The following is a 24,419-nucleotide window of genomic DNA, read 5'->3' as shown; positions in this document are numbered from 1 at the left end:
GGACAAAAACTACGACCAGTAGCTTATTACTCTTCTAAACTTGATCCCATAGCAAGAGATATGCCTCCATGCTTACAGGCAGTGCAGGCAGCAGCTATTGCTGTACAGAGTTCAGCTTCACTCGTGTTGTTTCATCCATTGACATTGAAGGTTTCACATGCGGTTTCTGTACTTCTGAGGCAAAACAAAGTAGCTTTCCTGTCGCCAGCATGGCATCTCAATTGTATGACAATACTAATGGTGCAGCCACATTTGACAATCGAACGCTGCAACACATTGAATCCATCCACACTTTTGCCACACAAACAGGACGGTGATAAAAATGACTGCTTAGCTAAAACTTAAGAGACTGTTTTACCGAGAGCAGACCTGACTGATACACCACTCACACATCCAGACATAACAATGTTTGTTGACGATTCCTGCAGGAAAAATCCAGATGGCAGGAATGCCAGTAGTGTGCGGTGGTGACACAGGGGAGGGTGCTGAAATCCTCACCTTTGCCATCACATTTCTCAGCACAGGCAGCAGACAGAGTAGCTTTGATGGAGGCATGTAGATTGGGGGAAGGGAAAGCTATCACAGTCTACACAGATAACCAGTATGCATTCTCCACACTGCATGTTTTCGACCAACAGTGGAAAAACAGAGGCATGGTAACATCTACAGACAAATCTATTCAACACAAAGATTTGATTCTAACCAGTTTCACGGGGAAACCGCAAAGCAGACGTAGAAGCTAAACGCGCAGCGACAGAGGGACGGGGCTTAGATTACATTTTTGTTACTGATACTGACACAGAGCACATTGACCATGATATCTTGAAGGACATGCAGGCTATAACACCAGACACTGAGAAATCACTGTGGCGCGACAAAGGAGCAAAACAAACAGATGACGACATCTGGAGACTTGAGGGTAAGCCCATCCTTCCTAAAACCCTCTATCGATTTGCGGCTATTTTGAGCCATGGGATTACCCATGTCTCAACAGGAGGGATGTGGCAATGATAAGTAAATGTTTTACAACATATGGATTCCAAAATGACTCTAAAAATGTTTGTGCATCCTGTTTGATTTGCTACAAGCACAACTCGCAAGGAAGAAGGAGACCTAAAAGTGGGGCGTTCCAGAAAGCTGAATATCCTTTCCAAACAATATGCATGGACTTCATCGAACTAAACAAATCAGAGGGGAAGAAATACTGTCTAGGAGATATGTTTTCAAAATGGGTTGAAATCACACCAACAGCAACAAACGACGCTATAGTGGTAGCAAAAATCCTTGCTACTGTTATTGCACTAAGATTCGGATTCCCAGAAACAATTTATTGTGAAAACGGTCCACATTTCAGAAACCAAGTCATGGCTAAATTATAAGAAATGTCTAACATTCAACTAAAAGTTTCATTGCAGTTATCACTGGTCATCTCCTCGCTGGGAAGGTCCATATCAGGTTCTGCTATCTACACCGACAGCAGTCCACATCGCTGAGAGAGGAACGTGGGTTCATCTGACACACTGTAAGAGAGCATACAGCACTCCAGAGGGGACAGATAAGTAAAAACACCACACCATGGCAGATAGACTGTGGCATCTGTTTCGAAGGACGGGATGCGGTATGAGAGGAACATTGTGTCTAATCAGTCTGGTAGCATTGATAGTGGTTATTCCGATACTCTGGGTACACGAACGTCAGTCTCAACAATCGAATGGCAACAACAATCGCACCGCAGCTGAATCACTGATTATAAATACGACACTAGCCAATACAACGCTAGCTGATTCAACACCAGCCAAATTAAGAGCTAAAAGAGAAATCAGACCGCAAATTGTATAACTTTGTGTCTCTACCCGCCGACAGGAACTGCACCACTATACAATTGTTTCCCCCTGTGCCAACTCGCACGCGGCCACCCTGGTTTGAGCCATATGACGGCAACTACACCTGTCTGTCTAGAGAAGAAGGTACGGTTAGTGTAGGAACTTTGGCTTCCTGTAATCTAACCCTGAAGTTATCAGCAGGAGACTGGGGTGTGCAGGATGCGTGGGTGAGAAGACAACTTGTGACCAGGGCGGACATCTGGTGGTTCTGCGGTGGTAAGACACTTAGACCAACATTAACAATGTTGATTGGATTAACTATATGTATTATAACCAACAAAGGTTCATCAATTATGTCAGAGACAGCATCAAGGGGTTGTCTTCACAATTAGATAGGACTAGTCTCTTGGCATGGCAGAAACGGCTGGCGCTGGACATGCTGCTGGCCGAGAAGGGAGGTGTGTGTAAGATGTTTGGGGATATGTGTTGCACTTTCATTCCCAATAACACCGCTCCTGACAGCAGTGTGACTAGGGAGCTGGCAGGTTTGACATCGCTATCCGAGGAGTTCGCAGAAAACTCAGGTATTGATGAACACCCTTACTTTTCATGGATGGAGAACATGTTCGGGAGGTGGTCAGGGCTCATACAATCAGTTCTGATAACCATAATTATAATGACCATAATTATGACTACGTTGTGTTGTTGTTGTGTTCCATTCCCGAGAGACTTAGTTCAGAGGCTGATTGACGTTGCCATGAACAAGATGTTACTGTACACCAGAGTGCCGGATGAGGAGGATAAAGGTGATGCAACATCATATCTATCAGATTACAGTGACGATGAAATAACCCCTGTGAAGTGTGCTTCCCGATTCCTAGGTGAGCAGAAAGTTCCAGGTGATCTGGAAGCTGAGGACATGCATGGAGACTTGGAGGATTTCTATGATTAGTAGTTTAAATAAAAATAAAAACATCAATTCCACAGCGCAATGATGTATTTACAGAAAATCCCAAAAGGAAGATGTAAGATACTGATAAGCATTACGAGTGTAGCCTAAGAGAAGGATGTTATCTCCACTGTATGTTAATCACATGATGGAAGGAAGTCTGTAATGTTTTATTGTTTTCCACGAGCTCAGGGTGAGATTTCTTAGGCAGGGCCAGGTTCGACTAACGGGATCGATGGGTTGACCAGCCTGCGTTGGACATTTTGTTTGATTTCTATTCTTCCTTCCTATTAAGCTTTAGACTGTTAGAGATTAGATTTTTTTATGTATAACCTTGTTTGAATTGAATCATTGTATTTTCCCGATTGGACTGGAGGACCACAAGGCGGTCGCCTGTAGGCAGAGGGGCCGTGAGAGAATTTCCCTGCCTGAATGTAAAGATGGTACTGAAGTTGCTAAGAAACTGCCTGACAGGGTTTTCGCTCTCACACTCCACACAATTTAACTAATGATTATGCTTAAGATAAGCATAAACAGGAGGGAATGTTATAAGAATTTTGTATAACCTCATGTCTTAAAGTTTTCTTTGTTCAGGTTACAGCTTTATGTGTTGAACTGTTTATTATTTTAGTATCTCCATGGCTGACCTAAATGTTATCAGAGGCCTGGTAGTCATGATGTCTAGTTCTGCATGAAGATTCACTGTCAATGACGCATCATCTCCTGTGCCTTTAAAAGACTCAAGTCACAACAGTGATTTGAGCACTTCCTCTGTAGCATCCTCACACGTTGTTGCACTGTAACTGCTCCTCTTGTACAAGATTAAAGTCAGACGTCGACTTTACTTATGTCTCCGATCTCCTCCTTGGGTGAATTTATTCGTTTACGGAAAAATTATTTTAACAGGGAGTTTTTTGCGAACTGGATTTTTCTGAAAAAGGACATTTCTTTGTTGAAATAGCCACTTATATTTACTGTTTAATATGTGAAATATGATTAACATCCTATGCCGTAGTCTACGTATTTGAGCGATATTCTTATGCTTAACTTTCTTTTTGTGCCTGGGGGGATTACACCGATATGAAAATGATTATTTGTTCGTTCATTTGTTCAACAGCTGTTATATGGTCCTACTTCCTGTTTGTAGTTCTCTACTGAAAGGAGTTTGGTAAGACTTTAGATGGAAATGATGGACGAGAGATGAAAGGTCACATTTACCCTCCGTTCAACAAGATGGACCCTTAAAACAGGAAGTGATGTCACAGGTCTGACAGACAGACAGACAGACAGACAGACAGACAGACAGGTGTGTCCTGCCAGGTGAAGCTCAGCAGTCTATGGAGGGTCTGAAGCTTCCAGAAACCAGCCCACTTCTCTACATTCTAGGACGTCATTGTCCTGGAGAACTTTACAGTTCAGTCCAGTGGAAACCACTGACTGTCACTGGGACAGAGGAAGGTACATACTGGGAACACTGCTGTCATAGATGATGTCACTGAGGGGTTTACCTGAGCAGGTGAGATTCAGGATGGAGGAAGAGGAACCTGATGTTGCACACTCCCTCAGAGTGGATCCAGAATGAACACAGTCAGACCAGATCCTCCACACAGGTCTGTCTGAGGACTCCTCTCTCCGTCCTACAGAAACAGCAGAGCCACAGTCCAGCTCTCTACAGACAACAGCTGCTTCCTTCAGGGTCCAGTGATAGCCAAACACTGGTCTCCAGTCTCCCTGATGTCTCATCTCCAGTGTTCCAGCACAGCGACTGGCTCCTCCCACCAACCTGACAGGCTCTGAACAGAAAGAAGGGAGTCGTCAGTCAAAGAGCAAAGTGAGTTTGATGAGAACAGAAATGAACCAGATCAAAGCTGCAGCTCCTCTTCTACCTGAGCAGGTGAGTCCAACAGCTTTGCCAGGTGAGCAGGTGTTTCTATCTGAGCCTGAGCTTCTACAGTCCAGGAGAGCAGACTCATGGCCTCCACACTGGAACTCTTTGGTCCACGTTGGAGCCCCCACGTCTCCATAGAGCGCCCCCTGGAGGACTGAAGGAGCCCCACAGCCAAGCTCCCTACAGACCACCTCTGCATCCTGCTGGTCAAAGTCAGCTTCACACACTGAGGACCACCACTGGTTGGACTGGTTGGACTTCACCTCCAGTCTGCCTGAGCACAGACTAGTCCCATTCAGCAGCCTGACAGAGTCTGGAGAGATGATAGAAGATCAAATAGAGAGAGAGAAAAGACACCAGACACCAGAGAAAAAGATGTCATGAAACTATTCAGTGATTCAAACTGGACTCAAAACAATTCCACCATCAGTTCATCATTTACAGTTTTTCTCAATTGCTTTGCCACAATTCTCTAAAGATAATGAATATTTTCTAAACAACATGTGTAAACCTCCAAACCACTGGCCACTGCTTCACAACAGATTATCATTTCTCATTCTTTTAAAGAAATTGCAAATGTTTTAGCACATATATGCAAATGAGTACAATTATCTACAATTTGCACAATTAATGATTGAACATATCTTGCTGATCAAAACTGATTATGTTGTTTCTCAGTTGAATAGTTGTTCTCTTCAAAACATGTATGAATTCTTTCATGGTGTGAGTCATCACATGTACAATAGTCCATTCAACTGTCTAAATGTGTCAGCATATATACCATGAATATCATTATGTACTATGGAGTATTTTCTAACGTCCACTAAACTGGTAAATTGTCTGTCAGGAGAAACTTGAACTTCACTAACCAATGAGGAGTTTGTCCCATCTTACATCAACCAATCACACGTCATCTCCAGTCAGCTGACAGGTGCTATTCATGAGTACGGCTGTTACCAAACATATTTATAGAGCTGGACTACAACAGAATAACCACAATGTCTGAACATGGAGGAACCTGCTCAGGTACATCATGAACAGGGCAACTGTAACCGTTTCCATGGAAACGTGAGTGCAGTGTGTAATACTGTAAAAGAAACTTGTATTGATGAAATCAGCATGTGGATAGTATTCAGTTTAGTGTTCAGTTCACTGGACAAACAGAACATTCTAGTAGAGGAAACATTCAGGGTCAACTAAAGAAATAGGACAAACCTGAAATGTGGATATAAGGAACATTTCCAGGCTCCACTGCCGTCCTGAAAAACATCTCAACATTCTGACCACCATTGTTTCCATGAGGTCAAAGGAACTTTTCATTTGGAGGGCAGAGACTTTTTATATGAGACACTAACTTTGTTTTGAAGCACGACTTCAATGTTTTGAGTGAGTTCTGACCTTTTGCAGGTGAGTTATGGTGTTGTGTTGGAACATGGAAGCTATTTAGACAAATCAGGTTCTGAGAATATTAACAAAGTTTCAAGAGATGAGCCAAAGAAATTGAAATAAACTGTAACACCAGAACACGTTTAGAACACCACAGCCTGCAGCAGTGTTACATCACATTTACATGAATACACTCTAACAACTGTTATCCATTGTTCAACACTTTCAATATGTTTTCAAGCAGAAACACATCATCATCTGCAGATCCTCTATTCTGTTCCTTCTGCTCAGAGACTCCACAAACGTTGCTCTCCACACAGAGAAGTTACAACTTTGGATTCTCTCTTATCTTCCTGAGAATAAAGCTGTGTTTAGAAACGTGGTCTAAACCAATAAGAGACAGAGCTCGGGTGGGTCCTTGCCTATGATTGGCTGTGGTCCTTTTCACTGCTGTAAATTGTGTCAGTTCGAAAAATGTGAGTGAGCTGAGCAGGTACTTTTCTTTGAAAATGAAGAGAGGCAGAAAGCCTGGCCCCAAGACAATTAATTAATTAATTAAAAAGCCCAAAAATATGCCTTCAGACAGGACTGGTTGAAGCAATTTCCCTGGCTGATGTACGATGAAGAAAGGGACTCAATGCACTGCATTTATTGTCAGGAGTGCGGTCAGAATATGGCCGGTAATAGTGCGTTTGTGGAAGAGTCTCTACGAAGGAGTGCGTTATTGTCTACTGCTGCATTTTGCATAAAGGGAGGCCGGTCAACATGTTAATTGGACATGTCGGGTGGAGCATGGACACGCACAGTGTTTGAAGGCCCACATTACAGCATGAGAGATCATGAATAGGAAATTGTATAGTAGCCTATTCCTAATATTATTAAAAATGAATAGCCTAAGTAAAAACATAAGTAGGCTAGGCTAAGATCACATAAACAGTTTTCCATTTGCAATCTATAGGCTAGTGACCTGTAGGATCTTTTTATTCTTGAGGAATTTATGCTGCCACAAAGCAAGCATTTGCTGCTTTGGGCATCAGTGTGCAGATTGGCTGGAGAAAACGCAACAAGTCCTCAAACTCATACGACCACAGTTGTCGTTGGTCCATGCACTCGAATACGACCTCTGGGAGCGTATTGCGGAGATTCTTCCGCAACGATAGTAGTGGTTAAGGTTAGGGTTAGGTCGACGTGTGGAGGGGGTCTCTGCCGATGATTGACGGGGGGCGATCGTCCGTGCACGCGCGGGGGGGGGGGGGGTAGGGGTAGGGGGGGGGGGGGGGGGGGGGGTAGGTTTAGGTCGACGTGTGGGGGGGGTCTCTGCCGATGATTGACGGGGGGCAATCGTCCACGCACGCGCGGGGGGGGGGGGGTAGGGGGGTAGGTTTAGGTCGACGTGTGGGGGGGGTCTCTGCCGATGATTGACGGGGGGCGATCGTCTGAGACACCGGAGTGTCGATATTTACTTGACCGCTAGAGGGCGCGCTATTTTGAAACGTAACATATGGTCGTAATTCGGTGCTTGACACACGACCTATGTGGTCGTTTTCTCGAGGAGGACAGTCTGAGAAAACGGGTGCTCTGGGTGCTGATGGTGCTGCAGTTAACCTAGGCCATAAGGGGGCGTCATTATGTCAAAGGAGAGCGATGAAAAGGTGACCTTTTGGTGTTAAAGGCGACGCAATGAAAAATGTGGGTGCACCTGAATTTTGTGCTGGTGCACCTAAAAAAAAAGTTAGGCGCACCAGTGCAACCAATGCATAAAGTTAGTCTGGAGCCCTGTAAGGAGATGTTCAGGGTGAAGGACTCCACGTGGGGGTGGAGATACTGACGAGCCCCCGACTGAGCTGCTCAGAGTTGTGGCCACTTTTGGTGCCTGCTATGGTGGCAACCAAAGAACCTGCTGGTGGAAACCAGCGGCTCAGAAAGCTGTGGAGCTGAAGAAGGAGTCCTTTCAGGCTGCTTGGTGGTCGGCCCAGAGGACTCCTGAAGCAGCACACGTGGAGGTTTCTCTCATACAGATATCTCGGTGCATTCAGCAGATATGTTGAATATGTTGAATTACCAACAGCTGACAGCTTTCTAGATAAGTAAGAATGAAGAAAGTAAAACAACCACATTGCATGCATCTTTGTCATGACGTCATCGCTTCTAGAGCTCCGTCCATATCTTTGTTTCATTTCACGGAGCGCTGCCGCGCCGTTATTTCTGCGTGCGCTGCTGTCGCTGTTTCTGTGGTGAGATTGTGATTCAGAAAACTTTACTGTTCATCAGACTTCATGTGTCAAAAGCATCCGTTTATGTGGGCAGGCCAAGATGAGGAGGACGAGATTTCCTAGTGTTAAAAACACGTTTCTAAAAAAGCATACACTTATTTCATTACATACATGTATACATTCCAATAGTACTGATTTGTTTATTATGCTAATTATATTCGGTTCCAGAAGTTCGTTCCAACAGCCCTAAAACATTCTGGTAGTTTTATTATAATTCCTTGTTATTCAGAGACCATGAACATGTGCATAAATATGCAAATGTGTGAGCAATCATTGATGGACTTTCACCGTGTCTGAAGTCAGCGCGTCTGTCGATCCACTCGCCGCTATTTAAGTTTCACTATCAGTTGTGAATCAGTTCATTTCTCAATGTTTCTAACGTCAGATTGTGTTTGGAGCTGCTCATCACATGGATTCTTGTGGGTCATTTGATGACAAAACTCAGAAAAAACTTATAATAAACATCTTCGACATGACTATCAATCACTGTGTGTGTGTGTGTCAGCCCCGCCCCTCTGTGAAACAGACAGAGAGGAGAGACGCTGGATGAAGCGGGGTCTGTTAATTACACTCAAACACAGTAGAGACTCTCAACGTGTTTTTTCTCTTTTCTTTCGACAAACGCTTATAATGTTATATATATATATATATATATATATATATATATATTAGAGAAAACAAAGACTTTTATAAATTCAATGAAATTCCGCATTTTACAGTTGATTACATTTTCATTGTCAAAATATGTGATTCCATCATAGGGCCCTACTCGGCACGCCCCAGTTTGAAAACCACAGTCATAGATGATGTCATAGATGATGTCACTGAGGGGCTTACCTGAGCAGGTGAGATTCAGGATGGAGGAAAAGGAGAATGATATTGCACACTCCCTCAGAGTGGATCCAGAATGAACACAGTCAGACCAGATAAACCACACAGGTCTGTCTGAGGACTTCTTTCTCCGTCCTACAGAAACAGCAGAGCCACAGTCCAGCTCTCTACAGGCAACAGCTGCTTCCTTCAGGGTCCAGCCATTGCCAGCCACTGGTCTCCAGTCTCCCTGTCTCACCTCCAGTGTTCCAGCACAGCGACTGGCTCCTCCCACCAACCTGACAGGCTCTGAACAAAAAGAAGAGAGTCGTCAGTCAAAGAGCAAAGTGAGTTTGATGAGAACAGAAATGAACCAGATCAAAGCTGCAGCTCCTCTTCTACCTGAGCAGGTGAGTCCAACAGCTTTGCCAGGTGAGCAGGTGTTTCTATCTGAGCCTGAGCTTCTACAGTCCAGGAGAGCAGACTCATGGCCTCCACACTGGAACTCTTTGGTCCACGTTGGAGCCCCCACGTCTCCATAGAGCGCCCCCTGGAGGACTGAAGGAGCCCCACAGCCAAGCTCCCTACAGACCACCTCTGCATCCTGCTCGTCAAAGTCAGCTTCACACACTGAGGACCACCACTGGTTGGACTGGTTGGACTTCACCTCCAGTCTGCCTGAGCACAGACTAGTCCCATTCAGCAGCCTGACAGAGTCTGGAGAGATGATAGAAGATCAAATAGAGAGAGAGAAAAGACACCAGACACCAGAGAAAAAGATGTCATGAAACTATTCAGTGATTCAAACTGGACTCAAAACAATTCCACCATCAGTTCATCATGAACACCAGAACACATGGTTACAACACCACAGCCTGCAGCCATGTTCCATCACATTCCCGTGTCCTCGTGGCTTAAGGGTGAAGCTGATGTGGTCTCTGTCCCACTGTGACACCGAGGTCCACAAGCAGACAACACAACACTTCACTAACTGTGGATGCTCCACGTAATAAGGCAGGGAGACACCAACTGTGCCACGTTAACACCATATCAGCCGTGTGACAAAGAAATGTGTTGCACTCTCTTCACACAGCACTGCTGTTGCAGAATAGTGGGGACGTCCATGTTCTCCCTCATGGTCCTCATGCAGCCGCTAACCTGTGATGATCACATTAGAGCTGCACAGTTTGATGTGTGCACGAGGGCGGAAGTTTGCATCGGGACGACAAGGACAAGTCACAACCAAAGTTTGGGAAAGACAGACTTGTTCCAACCAATATTTTTATATAATTTAATATAACAGAATGTTCTTTTACATAATGCATTGAATAGAATATTTTTCAGCAAAATTCACCGTTTTCAGTCCAAATATGTCGTTGCCATAATTTCACATAGACTGGAGTGAGACTATTGGCGTTTCAGAGTGTGATCTCCTTCACAATAAAATATCTTTGGTGGAACGTCAAGATAACGGCATCGTCGTCTTCTTCACTTTTCAATGATACTCGCTTTGAGGTAAGTCTCGTTATCTGCCAACGATATAATACACTGTTTAATGTTAAATGAAGTTTAAGTGTGTCATGATTCCTTTTTCCTAACGTTACCTTTTCCACCAAGTTTATAATGAAAGCTGGCCAGCTAGTTAGCACGTCAGCTAACGTGACTGAATTGTGTATTAACGTTAGCCTACAATCAACGTCAGTTCAGATGTCATTATGAAGAAGGAGCGCTGACCCAGCAGATAATATCTGGACACTTCTTTTCCAGAATGAGAGCTCAAAGAGGAAGACGCTATCTATGTAGCACAGCTAGCGCCAGGAGCCAGGCTGAGGTGCAGATGGAGCTGGGCCTGGCTAAAGGTTGAGACAAGAAATTAATTAGAGCCATCCCATGTCTCATAATTACTGAGGATATTTTCTTTGAGCACAGGGTGTCTGTAGGTCCTGAGATATGTCCTTTGTGCTTTTAGTGTCAGGACTGGGCTTTAAGGAGGACTCAGGCACAGAGTGAGGACAGTAGAATTCTCAGACTTTGCAAGATATTCCAAAAACAGAGTGACAACGTAACCGGCTATGAAACACTGACCCCTGACTCCAGGAAAAAGGGAGTGACGGGGAAGGGAAAAGGGGAAGGGAAAAGGGGAAGGGGAGAAGGGAAAGGGAAAAGGCAGGGAACGGACGCAACAAACACTAAAACAGAAAAGCGCTCCGAAGGGGAGGATACAAAAATAAAAGTCTAATACTCGTCTACTCTATTGAGGACTATCTATGAACTTCAACCAACAGAAAACACTCCAAAAGGGAGGAAAATAACTATAAACTCTAATGGGGCTAAAGAACAGAAAATGCTCCATGGGGACTATGGAAATAATCTAACTCTGAACCTGGAACTTGAAACATTACAAACCAAAAATTACTCCTCTTGAGTAAAAAACCTAAAACCCTGGAATACAAACAATACTTGGTCATGAACGATGGCTGTGGTCTTGGGCTGGATGTATACGAAGGACGAAATACTCTGGCAACGAGACAAGGGAAGACACAGACTATATAGACATCAGGGAGGGGAGCACAGGTGACAACAATCAGGGATTAGGGATGACGTCAGACAGAAAACCCAAGACAGGACACCCCTCACCGCTGTGTGACATTTAGAACTTGGTATGCATATGTATGAGTACTTTAAATTGTATATCCTGTAAATAGATTGATGAATGATTGCTTCAGAGCCTCTGCTGGGTTTGTATGATTACATGTACTGTCGTAAGTGTTTGTGTGCTTATTGTTGTTGATCTGTAACTACATTTGTTTTTTTTTACCTGAAGAAAATCTTGTCTTTTCCCTTATTTTCTTCTCAGAGTTCACCAGAATGCTTCATTTATGTGATAAAACCACAGAAAAATCTTCTTGGGGGGGAGATGCCCCCAAACCCCCCTACTCAGGTTTATTTGGCAAATCTGTCACCTTTTTCAGCCCCTCTGAGTTTGCAGGTCTGGACAAAGAAAAGAGACATCCGAAGCTATTTCCCCAACCAGAGAGTAAGTAGTAGCGTAGCTGCTAGACAGTGGGGTTGCTGGGCAGTGTCCCGACCAAAGCTCAGACCCAACTTCAGCCCTTGTGTGCATAAAAGCACCAGATGTGATCAATGATGCATGTGAATCAAAACCTTTAAAAAGTAGGATTAAAAATACATGAAAAGAAGCAACCAACTAGTTAGAATCTATAAGACAAGTCAATAAAAAGCTTAAGGATAAATAAAGAATAGTAAAAGCAACAGGCGACATGCAGGTTAAAACCAATAAAAAGAAAGAACACAATAAAAGTAATAATCCAGACCTTCAACCAGACTCCTGGGGCTCGGTCCAGAAAGCAGGTTTTCCTGAAACTCTGAGTTTGTAAACCCTGAGAAGATGGAAACTCTGAGTTTTCCGTTCCAGAAAGAGAGTGAACTCAACCTTTAGGTCAGTTACCATCAGTGTTGGGAGTAACGCGTTACAAAAGTAATGCATTACTGTAATGCATTAGGCTACGTTTTGCTGTAACGCGGTAATGTAGCCTAAGGCATTACAAAAAAAAAACTGGATATATTTTACTCGGTACAAATCTCAGTAACGCGCGTTACAATGCATTTTAAACCCGAAATCAATTGACTCTACATTTGTGATCGCGAGATGGGCATACGCTCCACTTTTGGAAAAGTGTGAAAGCCGGTCCGTGTGACTCTACACTATGTTAATTAAGCGCTGTTAGCAGGCTCCATGAGCTGGACACCGACTCACGGAGCGGCTCCCGGTCGGTCAGAGCGCAGCCGACCCGACACACCGAGGATCAACAGCTGGGCGGCGGGGAAGAGGCGGGGGCTCCGATTCTCCCCGTCGGTTTTGAACCGCTTTTATGTCCGCGTCATAACGCTTTTGGTGCATGTTTAAAACAGTAGGTTTATTTCAAAAAGCGAGCGTCAGACGCTGTCAGAGCGTTAATGAACAGTGTTTTAGAGCTCCCCTAAATGTCTCAGGTAGGCTTTCAGGTAACACACACAGCGCCTTCAAGGTCATTAAAAAAGACGAACGGCAAATCTGGAAATTAAAAATGGCCCTGTTATTTCATCCCCGAATCCCATTCATGAACAAAATATCTAATATCAGTTAACGAGTCGTTTCTCGTTTTCCGTTTTTTTATTTTGAAGCGAAAAACATCACATCCTGCTGTGTAATGAGCTGCATTGAACACAAGAAGATCTATTGAGAACAAAAAATCCATATTTCCTTTTATTTTGGCGAAAAGTAATGCAAAAGTAATGTAAAAGTAGTGTAATGCCTTACAATTCAAAGACAGTAATATTGTAATGTAACTAATTACTTTGAAATGACAGTAACAAGTAATAAATAATGCATTACGCTTTTGAAGTAACTTGCCCAACACTGGTTACCATAGTAACCAACTCTGTGAACCTAACCTGCTCGCTGGCAGGTTTGCTTCAACAAACCCTGAGTTTCTCCTACATGTCTGCCTTTTTCCGAAATCTGAACCAACTGAAAACAATGTCGGTCCTTTCCTCGTCAACCATCGATATGGAAATAAAAGTGATTCTAGCAGCTTTACGTCGGGAGAGGATTTTGATTACTTAGAAGGAAATTACCGTTTTTCCTACCGATCACATATCTAAACAATATTCTCCGACATTTTCAACATTTCATGTCGTGGACATAATCCAGATTCTTTGCAGAGCTCTAGATTTTTTGCGAACGGGAGTTTTCTGAAAAAGGACATTTCTTTTTTGAAATAGCCGCTTATATTTACTGTTTAATATGTGAAATATGATTAACATCCTATGCCTTAGTCTACGTATTTGAGCGATATCCTTATGCTTAACTTTCTATTTGTGCCTGGGGGGATTACACCGATATGAAAATGATTATTTGTTTGTTCATTTGTTCAACAGCTGTTATATGGTCCTACTTCCTGTTTGTAGTTCTCTACTGAAAGGAGTTTGGTAAGACTTTAGATGGAAATGAGGGACGAGAGATGAAAGGTCACATTTATCCTCCGTTCAACAAGATGGACCCTTAAAACAGGAAGTGATGTCACAGGTCTGACAGACAGACAGACAGACAGACAGACAGGTGTGTCCTGCCAGGTGAAGCTCAGCAGTTTATGGAGGGTCTGAAGCTTCCAGAAACCAGCCCACTTCTCTACATTCTAGGACGTCATTGTCCTGGAGAACTTTACAGTTCAGTCCAGTGGAAACCACTGACTGTCACTGGGACAGAGGAAGGAACATACTGGGAACACTGCTGTCATAGATGATGTCATAGATGATGTCACTGAGGGGCTTACCTGAGCAGGTGAGATTCAGGATGGAGGAAAAGGAATCTGATGTTGCACACTCCCTCAGAGTGGATCCAGAATGAACACAGTCAGACCTGATCCTCCACACAGGTCTGTCTGAGGACTCCTCTCTCCGTCCTACAGAAACAGCAGAGCCACAGTCCAGCTCTCTACAGGCAACAGCTGCTTCCTTCAGGGTCCAGCCATAGTCATACACTGGTCTCCAGTCTCCCTTATGTCTCACCTCCAGTGTTCCAGCACAGCGACTGGCTCCTCCCACCAACCTGACATCATCAGACTCTGAACAGAAAGAAGAGAGTCGTCAGTCAAAGAGCAAAGTGAGTTTGATGAGAACAGAAATGAACCAGATCAAAGCTGCAGCTCCTCTTCTACCTGAGCAGGTGAGTCCAACAGCTTTGCCAGGTGAGCAGGTGTTTCTATCTGAGCCTGAGCTTCTACAGTCCAGGAGAGCAGACTCATGGCCTCCACACTGGAACTCTTTGGTCCAGACTGTCCTCCTTTGCCAAACGACCACAGTTGTCGTATGGCAGGCACATGAATTACGACTCAGTGTTACGTTTAGCAGCCAGCCAGCGACCTCTAGCGGCAACTGCAGCCCACACAATCCACGCCTCCGGTCGAGGTTGACTCCACTTTTCTTTTTACGGCCGTTAATATGTCACTTTATTAAGATTTAAAAACATTTCAAGCGAGAAAGTAACAACGTAGATGCCAGATATGTGGTCAATTTGTCCAAATATAGCCTATTTAAAAATTTGCTTCCGACGTTGCTATACAACTCGCAAGCTAGCGATGGTTCGAAGTAAAGTTATTTTCGGTTGTTTATAAAATAAAAGCTCAGCAACAGTGACAATGTGACAATGCTTTTGTTTTGAAGACAGGATATGAAAACCTCTACTTCTAGCTAACTTTACCATTATTTAACGTTAACCTTTGACCTTAATGACCAATGAAAATACGATGCACCGAGTGGGCGTGTTCCTGCCATATCGCTGAACGTCGTGGCTCTGGTAGGTCACTTACTCTGTGTATGATTTTATTTGTTTATTATCTTCCTTTTTAACAAACAGCCACGTTTATCGGCAATTAATATGTACCTTAGTTTAGTTTACACTTAGTTACGCTTTAGTTAGTCACTCATGCCTCTGAAAGTATGCGATTTTACCTGAAAGGTGCGGCTGTTAGCTTCAGTAAGTTAGCTTATGAGCTCTAGGACAACATGGCATTCTGCATCTGAAATCTAATTCTTATGATGCACGTTACTGCAGAGACTTTCATAATTGGTTATGCTGGTTTCAGAAGCCAAAAGTAGGCTACTATCATAATGCATGGTAAATAAACAAAAAAGGACACACAAATGATCAGGGACCAGCCTGTAAACACTCCTAGCCTAGTGATACACAGTCTTGGTAGTTTTGATTAGTGTAGCCTATTGTCAGAGATGTGATATTGAAGAAGACACAGCTAATTAATTTTGAACATTATCATAACTTACTTGTTATGTAACTAAATATTTAAGAAAATGATTTAATCCCAGGTCCTTTTGGTCTGTTTGTTTGCTTGCAGGTCTTTGAACATCATTCCACCATCACCTGTCATTGATTGCAGCAATTTAAAACCAACAGTTCTTTTAAGAACTAATAACCAACAGTTCTTTTAAGAACTAATATCTCATCCCTTTTCCATCACTAATTTCTTCTTACTTTTCCTTTGTCTCTCGTTGTTTAACCCTCTCTGTCTTTACTTTGACTTCCGTCCTTCCTTCCTTCCTTCCTTCCTCCCTCCCCCTCCCTCCCTTGTCATGGAGGCATTGAAAGAGGCGTTGGAGGAGGGGAAACGCTGGGCGGATGAGTTGGCAGCAAAAGCAGTAATGGTAAAAATTTTCTACGTTGTTTCTCTTTTATTATAAGAGACACCTGAGTGTGTTGCTGTGTCTCAATTCGAATACTTCCTTAATCAAAGTAAGTTTTTTTTTTTTTTGAGTCTGCAGTGCATCTCAATTCTCAAGTAGGTCAAAATGCTGTGTACTGTAAGAACCCAGATGGTGCACTCAAAACGTATTTGATTTGAGACACAGCATGTGTGTGCGCGCACGTGGGTTAGGGCTGAACATGTGAGAGTGTATGGGGGTGTGTGCCGCAATAAAGGCAAATATATTAACACAGTTTTTTAAACTTTTAGCCCCCAAAGACAAGGAAGCGAAAGAAGGCTGAAGGCTCCAATGTTACCTGGAGGAGGTGGGACCGAGATGGTAATATCATACCGCAACGTGTGAGGAAGAATCGATCTCGCTCAGGTGAGTAAAGTATAACATAGTTATGCTGTTATTCACAGTTTTTAATGCTGTTGGTCAGCAGTTAGAGTTCTTACATTGCACATTACATTTTGTGTTTACAGTTAAACCTTCCAGCTCTCGGGAGCTCCCAAGAGTTGAGGAACAACACGTGGATGAAATTCCTCAAGAGGTCCCAAATCTTGGTATGCATATTGAATTATGACATCTTACATAGTCAACATTACTCTTTCAGTTTTAAAATGTAAAATATAGTCATCAGAATATTGTATTACTACTACTACTGTAGTATACTGTAGTGCCCATATGTCTGATGCATATGCAGTGACAAAGCAATGCAGAAAATCACTATTTTATTTTATTGAAACACATCATGTATGTTTTGTTCATTTAGACCAACGTATTCAGATGTTGAGAGACCTGTTGTCCTCCATCACTGTCCCTGCCTCAACTGAAGTGGAAGAAACACCCACCACGTCTGCATGGGCCCAAAGACAGTTGAATGCACAAAAAAGGTTCAGAGCTGCAATGCCAGAGCTCTTGAACTGCAGATTGGCTGCAGAGACTGTTGAACAGCACTACTGTCAGCAATGTAAAACTGCAGACGCTGTGGTCCGTTGCCTGGACTGTGTTCCCTCAGGAACTCAGTTTCTCTGTCCTGCTTGTGATTTCAAGGTCCACAAAAAACATGTTTTACATGACAGAGAAGCCATGATTTATGGTTTTTTCAAACCTATTCCTCCCACATCCTCAGTGGTGATGGACCAAAGTGGGCAACATCAACTTGCTGAACAAGGTATGTTAAAAAATTTTAGTAGATAAGATAATAAGCCACATCTAAAGTTTGCTGTAACTGTTTTTTTGCTTTTTCATTTGGCTGTTTTGACTATATTTGACTAATACAGACATTATAATTATTAAATCTGGTCATTTTCCTTACTGCAGTTTGCGTGCTTCCAATTCCTCCACCACTGCAAGTCTGCACCTGTGGCACAGACTTCACCATTGTCCCTGGCAAACACACTGTGTTGGTGACTATCAATGGTGCGTCGTCACATCCTCTACATATCTTACTATTATCCTTTTGTCCTGTGTTGTACAGATACTGGTCAAATAGTAAATATAATTTTGTTTTCAGGCCCATACAACTTGTGCCTGCCGGTTGTGTGTTGCCAAGTTTGCAACTACAAGTGGACCCCAGGGTTAAATGACCTGCTTGGATGCCGATACTGGCCAGCAACAACCAGCTGCCAACTCCTTTTTAAGTTTGATGTCTTCACATCATTTGAAGAGATGAAGTTGGCGAGCCCAGCATTGTCCCAACAGGCATTCCTGAGAATGCTTGAGCATAGAGCCCAAAGCACAGGACGGGTAAGACCTCTGTTTATGAATAATTTTTATTTATTTTTTTTAAAGTATTTTTTGGGGGGCTTTTTGCCTTAATGTACAGGATAGTTGAGAGAGAGAGAGAGACAAGAAATGGGAGGCAGAGAGGGGGGAATGACACACAGGATAGGGCCGCTTGGTGCGGGATTCAAACCGCACAGATCTGCAGTGTGCCCTTGATCCTTGAATCTTATTGTTCTACACTGACTATGTTATCGTCTGTGCTGTTGCTCCGATGTCTGTGCGTCTGTTTTTCTTTCCAAGTTTTTTTTTACATTCCAAATATCAAAGTCTTGTATTAACCAGAATACTACCATCCTTCTCTCCAGATGGGTAGTATTTGTGGTGATTCCTTCCACCGAGCCTTTCAGGAATTTGCATTCTGCAATTTTAAGAAAGATGATCTGTGCCAGGTGGAGCCATTTGTATGTCCAGCATGCACACCAGACATGCTGGCCATATCAGCAGATGGTAACAGGAAACATTATCGTTACAAGAAGTCAAAAGGGTTAGTAGAATCACTTTCTCATTTTAGTAATTGATCTATTGACTATACTGGACCTCACTGCCAATACATTTAACTCTTTATGTGATAGGCATTTTCACAAATTCTAGAGACAATATTTAATAATGTTTGTGGATGTGTGATTATGTTGTCAAACACTTTTTTTTCTAATGTACCAGGACAGATGAACCATCCCTCTTTGATGGAGTCTTTATTGCAGAGGATGTTAAAGTGTCAGCCTTTGTTGACAAAATCCGGAGCCTGATGACAGTTGTAAGGATGTTTTTAACCATCTATTTCTTCTTTACTTTTTGTCCCAGTATTACGTTTTACACATTGTATCTAATTTTCTAATTTCAGAGCACTGGTCATGATGTTTGTGGGCCGGCAACATTCACAGCAGCCAGAGAAACATCCCAAAAATCACGAGCAAAGGTGGATGAGGAGGGGCTCGAAATCGCTGTGTGCCGCCATGGGACGTTGCTGCAAGGCCTGAACCACTACCGTGGGGAAATATATGCATATCCACTGTTCTTGCAGAAAGAATTGTCTGAAAAGGCAAACGCGACGTTCTTTTGTATGGACATCACTTGCAGGTAGTCACAACCGTTGCCTCATCATAACTCTATATTTTCCGCAGGTGTGGCCATTACTACTGAGTTCTTATTGCATGGGTTATCAGAGCTCTGTTACACTGGTCAGACCACACTCATTTTGTGGTGAAAAAAATCTTTCATCAGACGTATGAACACACAGACTCAAGTTGAAAACACTACCAATACCAACCTTTTCACTCCAAGTCCTGCTTTGTGTCCTTACCATTATGAACCTCAAATGCTGTGGTGTTTTTTCTATTACAGATATTGGCCATACCTGAAGAAAATGGCAGAGAAGTTGCCAGAGCTCCAGCCTCTTGTAGACATGAAGCCATTTCTCTCAGTAATGCATGCCAAGGCTCACACTGGCAAATGTGAGGTACAGTGGCAAGTTAAATGTTTGTATCACAACATTGATTTTAAGTCTCTTACCTCTTCTCTTCCACTAGAAATATACTGTAGTTTTATTTTTATCTTTTCAAGCTCAGATATGTTAGTTCACATCCATAATTTTGATTATTATATGTAGTTGTGTTATGCATTTATTAAGTTTCCTGTAGGACCAGAGCTATACACTACGTGCTTTTAAAGTGCTGTTCTGTTCAGGAGCAAGAAAGTAAACACAGGAACAAGGCCTTGTCTTCACGACTAGTGTATACATCTCTGACAGAGACATTGCTAACCTATGTCAAAAGCACAGTTGTCATTTGCTCATAACCATGATGATTATCTGAACAGTATAGCATCATAATGCTCAATGTACTTTGAGGAAACATCTTGAAAATCCTACACTGTTTTACACTTTGTAAAGGAGGGCATGCTGCCCCCAGATGACTGAGCAAAAGAAATATTAAGCATGTACAATAGCACTAACATGCTTACATGTTCTTGAAGTCTGGAGTCAGAGTCCATTTGGTATAAGACCAAGATAACCATCTCGTCTCAATGTGGGTCTTTTAATCTGTACTAGAGCTCAGTTGGCATCTCCAATGAACCACATTAACCAAGCAAACATACTAGGAACTTAACCAAATAGGTTGGATGTTAAAGCATGACTCTAATACAAATGTCTTAATCTTACTGTCTGTTTTTGGAATAGGTGAAGTGGGGGGGGAGAAACCAGGAGGGCGCAGGAAACACAATTGGTGAGGAAGTCGAACAAGTAAACAGCTTCCTGTCAAGAGCAGCTCTCACCACTAAATATATGACTAAGTCAGGTTGGTAAAAGCAAAATATATGCTTGGAAATAGCATCAAATGATAATGTATTTTAATTTTACATTTGCATAATTTCTGCGAGGTTTTTTGTTTGTTTGTTTTTTGCAGGCAGAGCTGACATGATTACGGTCCTTGCCATGGCATGGAACAATCGGAAACATGAGAGTCTCCACAAGACACTGGCCAAGAGATTTGTCAAAGTAAGAAGTCTGTGGGTCTATGTTGTATGTTGAAATAGGGCACCATTTATGCAGAGTGTGAAACCCAAGTACTGAGGCTGAATCCTCAGCAACAGCCCTTGGTCTGATTCCCACCTGTGGCTCTTTGTTGCATTTCAATCTTCCTCTCTTTCCCTTTTTTCCTGGTGCTTGTCATGTGTTGTAATATATCTAATAGGCCTGTTTGATTGATTGATTTTAAATCATAATCACAATTATTTAGTTAGGACCATGTTAAAAATGTGAACTCGAAAAAAATATTTTTTAAATCTAACTAGGGTATACAGTACAGCCCCCATTCATCTATCTGGGGTGCGCTGGGGTACCGTAGTAACTTCCGCCTCCTTCCGCCCATCACGCTCCCCCCAAACAAACATGTCAACGTTTGCTAAGGTGCAGTGAGGACTTTGTTGCCACAAAGACTAGTGGCCCTATTCCACGACACAGTTACAGCTCTGTTCTGCTCGACTCGGTTTAGGTCTTTTCCCATTACAGTTGAGTTCTTCAGCTTGGGTGGGCGGGGTCGTCATATCAAAAGACACAGCACTGAGCACACATAAAATAGTTTGTCATTTCCCCAAAAAATCGTTATCGGAAATCGTCTTTTGAGAGAAGAAAATCGAGATTTTATTTTTGGGCAAAATCTAACAGCCCTAATATATCTAACCAAAAATAATAATGGAGGCAGTGGGTAGATCGCCAATGACCATGTAGGAATAAAATATTGTTTGTAAGTAATGGTTGTTTATTAATTTGATTTATTGTCAATTAATTGTTAACAGCTTTATGTTGAGAGATTACACCTTGGGCTCTTGTATTCATCTCTTTTTTTCAAACCTTCAAAATAGGCCACACAGAGAGCAGATGTGGAAGCAGCCAACTGCCAACATCTCCAACAGGAGCTGAACATATCTCTGGAGGACACAGAGCAGTGGGTGGAGGATGTGAAGCAGTGGGCGGCCTCTGGTGTGTAATGTGGTTGGTGGTAGTGTGTCAGTATGATGGGTCTTGTGATATTTGACTACATGACATTTTACATCTTGCCTTGTTTCTATTTTTCAAGAGAGACCTACATGTAGTGCTGACAGTAGCCAGGACGAGCTCCAGAGGGAGATAGAGGACATGATTTATTCCATAAGAAAGAAGAAAAATGATCTCTATCGACAAAATGGTATGTAGTATTACATCACTCAACCGCTTATGCTTTTTTGGTCTTTTCCTAATATTTCTTTTGATCAAACAGACAGCAACAAAACAAGGCAGCGAAAAAGGAGGAGACTAGCTGAGGTCAAGAAAAAACTGAAAGAGACAATCATTCACTACAATGCTGAACCTGCATTTGAGCCAAAAATTGACATTGAAGCAGTGTGCAGCCTCTCTGACAATGTCATTCTGCCTTGGGATGCGCAAGGAGATGGTAAGCAAGTGTTTTTTGTGATTTTGAAATTCATAGAATTCAAATAATGCGAAGCTAGTTCAGGCAGACGAGTAAAGCTGCGCCCATCCTGATCAGCTGATCAGTCACCTGCTCTCCTCACCCAAATAGAAGCGGGTTATTTAAACCCCCCAGCTCACCTGCTCATCCCTGGCTATGCTGCCGCTGCTCTGCTGCTACTGCTTACATCTCGCTGCCGCCCATGAGGTTTTGCAAACCCACCTCCTGCCCGGCATCCACCTGTGGGCTCTGTCTCTATGATCCCCTGCGGGGATCTGCTTGATTGCCTGTAATGTCTGCCAAAGCAGATCATTCAGGGAACGAATAACTGGGACAGAGCCTGATACCAAACCTGCTGCAGCCATGCTCAAGGATACCTATGCTGTGCTTCAGCTTGCCATGCTTGCGCTCAATAAATGATTTGTTCTCATTCAAGAGTTGTCTGACTGAACAGTTGTACGTAGTAAAATGCTTTGATGGTTTCATATCTGTTCTCTTTTCCAAAACAGTGGTGAGTCTACGCTTGAAGAGGCGACTGTTTGACCAGGTCATGCTGGTTAGGCGAATGGAAGAGGAGAGGCTTATCATTGTGAAAGAGATGACCCAGCATTGGCAATATTTGAGAAAGGCTTTGGACAAACTTGATAACCTCCTTTGCCAGGTTGACCAGGACATCAAGAACCACGGTAGGTTCCACACAATCTCCCCTTACTAAAAGGAGGATGCATTCTAAGTGACTTTGACATCTTTCTAAATCCTTTCTGACCGAGTTCGAGTTGAACTTAAGTCGCGCACACACAGTGACTTCAGACTTGATTTGGACTTGTGTTTTTGGACTCGTGAACAATCATTATTTTCTTGGCTTGTGCCGATTTTTGCCATTATAAAACACACTGCTACAGCTGAGCAGCGCCACATGATCTGTATTCAGATGGAGGTTAGATCTTCATATATTGAACTCCTTTTATACAAAGTACAGCCAAACACAGGCTATAGAGAGAGGAACAGCAGAGTGACCGCTCGGTCAGTGACAGGTGTGGTAGGTGAACCGGCTGGGGTTTTTTTTGTTGTTGTTTTTTTCCCCCCCAGAGCATTGTGTGTTTTCGTTATATTTACTTTGCATATATTGTTATACTTACTACTTTGCAATAGCCTGTTTAAAGTGATCATATGCTAAACAACTAATCTATACTGTATGCCAATAGATAAAGGGGTGATGATGATAATAATACAGTAAATGCTTTGAATTTCTTGTATATAGCTGTGCAGTATTCTTAGCAGATCGGATAGCAGCAGATGATAGGAGACTTTTATTTTTTAATGACCCTTCTGTCTTTTCTGGTTGTAGAGACTTGAGGCTTGATTGGACTTCCCAAAAAGACTCGTGAACATCTCTGCCAATGACGCAATACTATGTAATGATAAATCAGTGCCACTGAGCAGTAAAATGGCATGTAGTGACATGTAATGACACTATCACACTAGTGTCATGTAATTATTGCAGTTTCATCAAATCTAATCACCCTTTTTTTGTCACAAATCCAGTAACATGTTCAAAATGCATGATCGAGACTTTATTGATTGAAAATTTTCTTTTCATTTTAGTGTCATCCCCAGATATGACTGAAGAGGGATACAGAGGACTACACTGCTGTCTTCTTCACAAGCGGCACCTTCTTCATGAGAAACTGAGCAGTGTCACCAGCACCTATGCCCTTGTGGATGCAAGCTCCTCTTTCAGTCTATTTGAGGAAGAAAAAGAGGACGCAGAAGAAGAGGGAGAAGAAGAGGGGGAAGAAAAAGAGGGAGAGGAGAGTGTACAGGACAATAGCAGTTCAGAAGAAGAATTGTAGACAGATGACACTGGATCAAAACAGACAGGATTCTGTAGGAGACATCACTGCATAAAGCCATTGCCTGTCATGACAGTTCATCACTGCATCCACTAATGTCAGCTGAAACAATTAGTAATGGTTTGGATTAATATTGAATTCCAGTTTTAGTATAGTGAAATGTACAAATTTGTCAATGTTGGGGAAGTGAAAGTACAGGTTTCATGGAAGTACCTCAAAATGGTTGCAAGTGAATGTATTTTACTTCATCAATATCTGTGTCTGGAGATCTGAGAATAGTTGGGGGGTGGGGTTCTGCTGACATGCATTGTTCATCTACACTATGTAAACATAAACCATGTCATCAAGATTTCAGCTTCATAAAAAAAAAGAAAGGCTAACCCACTGCTACTGTTTGTTGTGTCTTAATTCCACTTGTGGTAATGACAGATGATAGAAT

General features: G+C 42.7%; 3 protein-coding genes across 3 annotated transcripts in view; 2 read left to right on the top strand and 1 right to left on the bottom strand.

Moving 5' to 3' along the window:
- The window catches only part of LOC311010000 (scavenger receptor cysteine-rich type 1 protein M130-like), a gene marked incomplete at both ends in the record, with an annotated part of 117,861 nt that extends 106,082 nt beyond the window's left edge, over positions 1 to 11,779 (bottom strand). The window contains 5 exons of the mRNA XM_084004483.1: positions 4,281 to 4,565; positions 4,659 to 4,973; positions 9,157 to 9,438; positions 9,532 to 9,846; positions 11,767 to 11,779. Of these exons, the coding sequence (XP_083860609.1) occupies positions 4,281 to 4,565; positions 4,659 to 4,973; positions 9,157 to 9,438; positions 9,532 to 9,846; positions 11,767 to 11,779 (1,210 nt within the window). The remainder of the gene's footprint in view (positions 1 to 4,280; positions 4,566 to 4,658; positions 4,974 to 9,156; positions 9,439 to 9,531; positions 9,847 to 11,766) is intronic.
- The window catches only part of LOC311010055 (scavenger receptor cysteine-rich domain-containing protein DMBT1-like), a gene marked incomplete at both ends in the record, with an annotated part of 528,569 nt that overhangs the window by 346,123 nt on the left and 158,027 nt on the right, over positions 1 to 24,419 (top strand). The gene's annotated exons all lie outside the window — the stretch shown is intronic.
- On the top strand, positions 16,055 to 24,262 carry LOC311009983 (uncharacterized protein). The gene is made up of 17 exons (XM_084004467.1): positions 16,055 to 16,350; positions 16,659 to 16,773; positions 16,875 to 16,955; positions 17,165 to 17,566; positions 17,716 to 17,814; positions 17,909 to 18,141; positions 18,486 to 18,664; positions 18,841 to 18,934; positions 19,022 to 19,257; positions 19,522 to 19,636; positions 20,357 to 20,474; positions 20,583 to 20,674; positions 21,541 to 21,658; positions 21,756 to 21,863; positions 21,936 to 22,109; positions 22,637 to 22,813; positions 23,733 to 24,262. The coding sequence occupies exons 1-17, from the start codon at positions 16,279 to 16,281 to the stop codon at positions 23,978 to 23,980; spliced, it is 2,661 nt and encodes an 886-aa protein (XP_083860593.1). The 5' UTR covers positions 16,055 to 16,278; the 3' UTR covers positions 23,981 to 24,262.

The sequence above is a fragment of the Eutrigla gurnardus genome, assembly GCF_963514095.1.
Source record: "Eutrigla gurnardus genome assembly, chromosome: 24".
NCBI lineage: Eukaryota > Metazoa > Chordata > Actinopteri > Perciformes > Triglidae > Eutrigla > Eutrigla gurnardus.
This window is presented reverse-complemented; position numbering and strand designations above follow the sequence as displayed.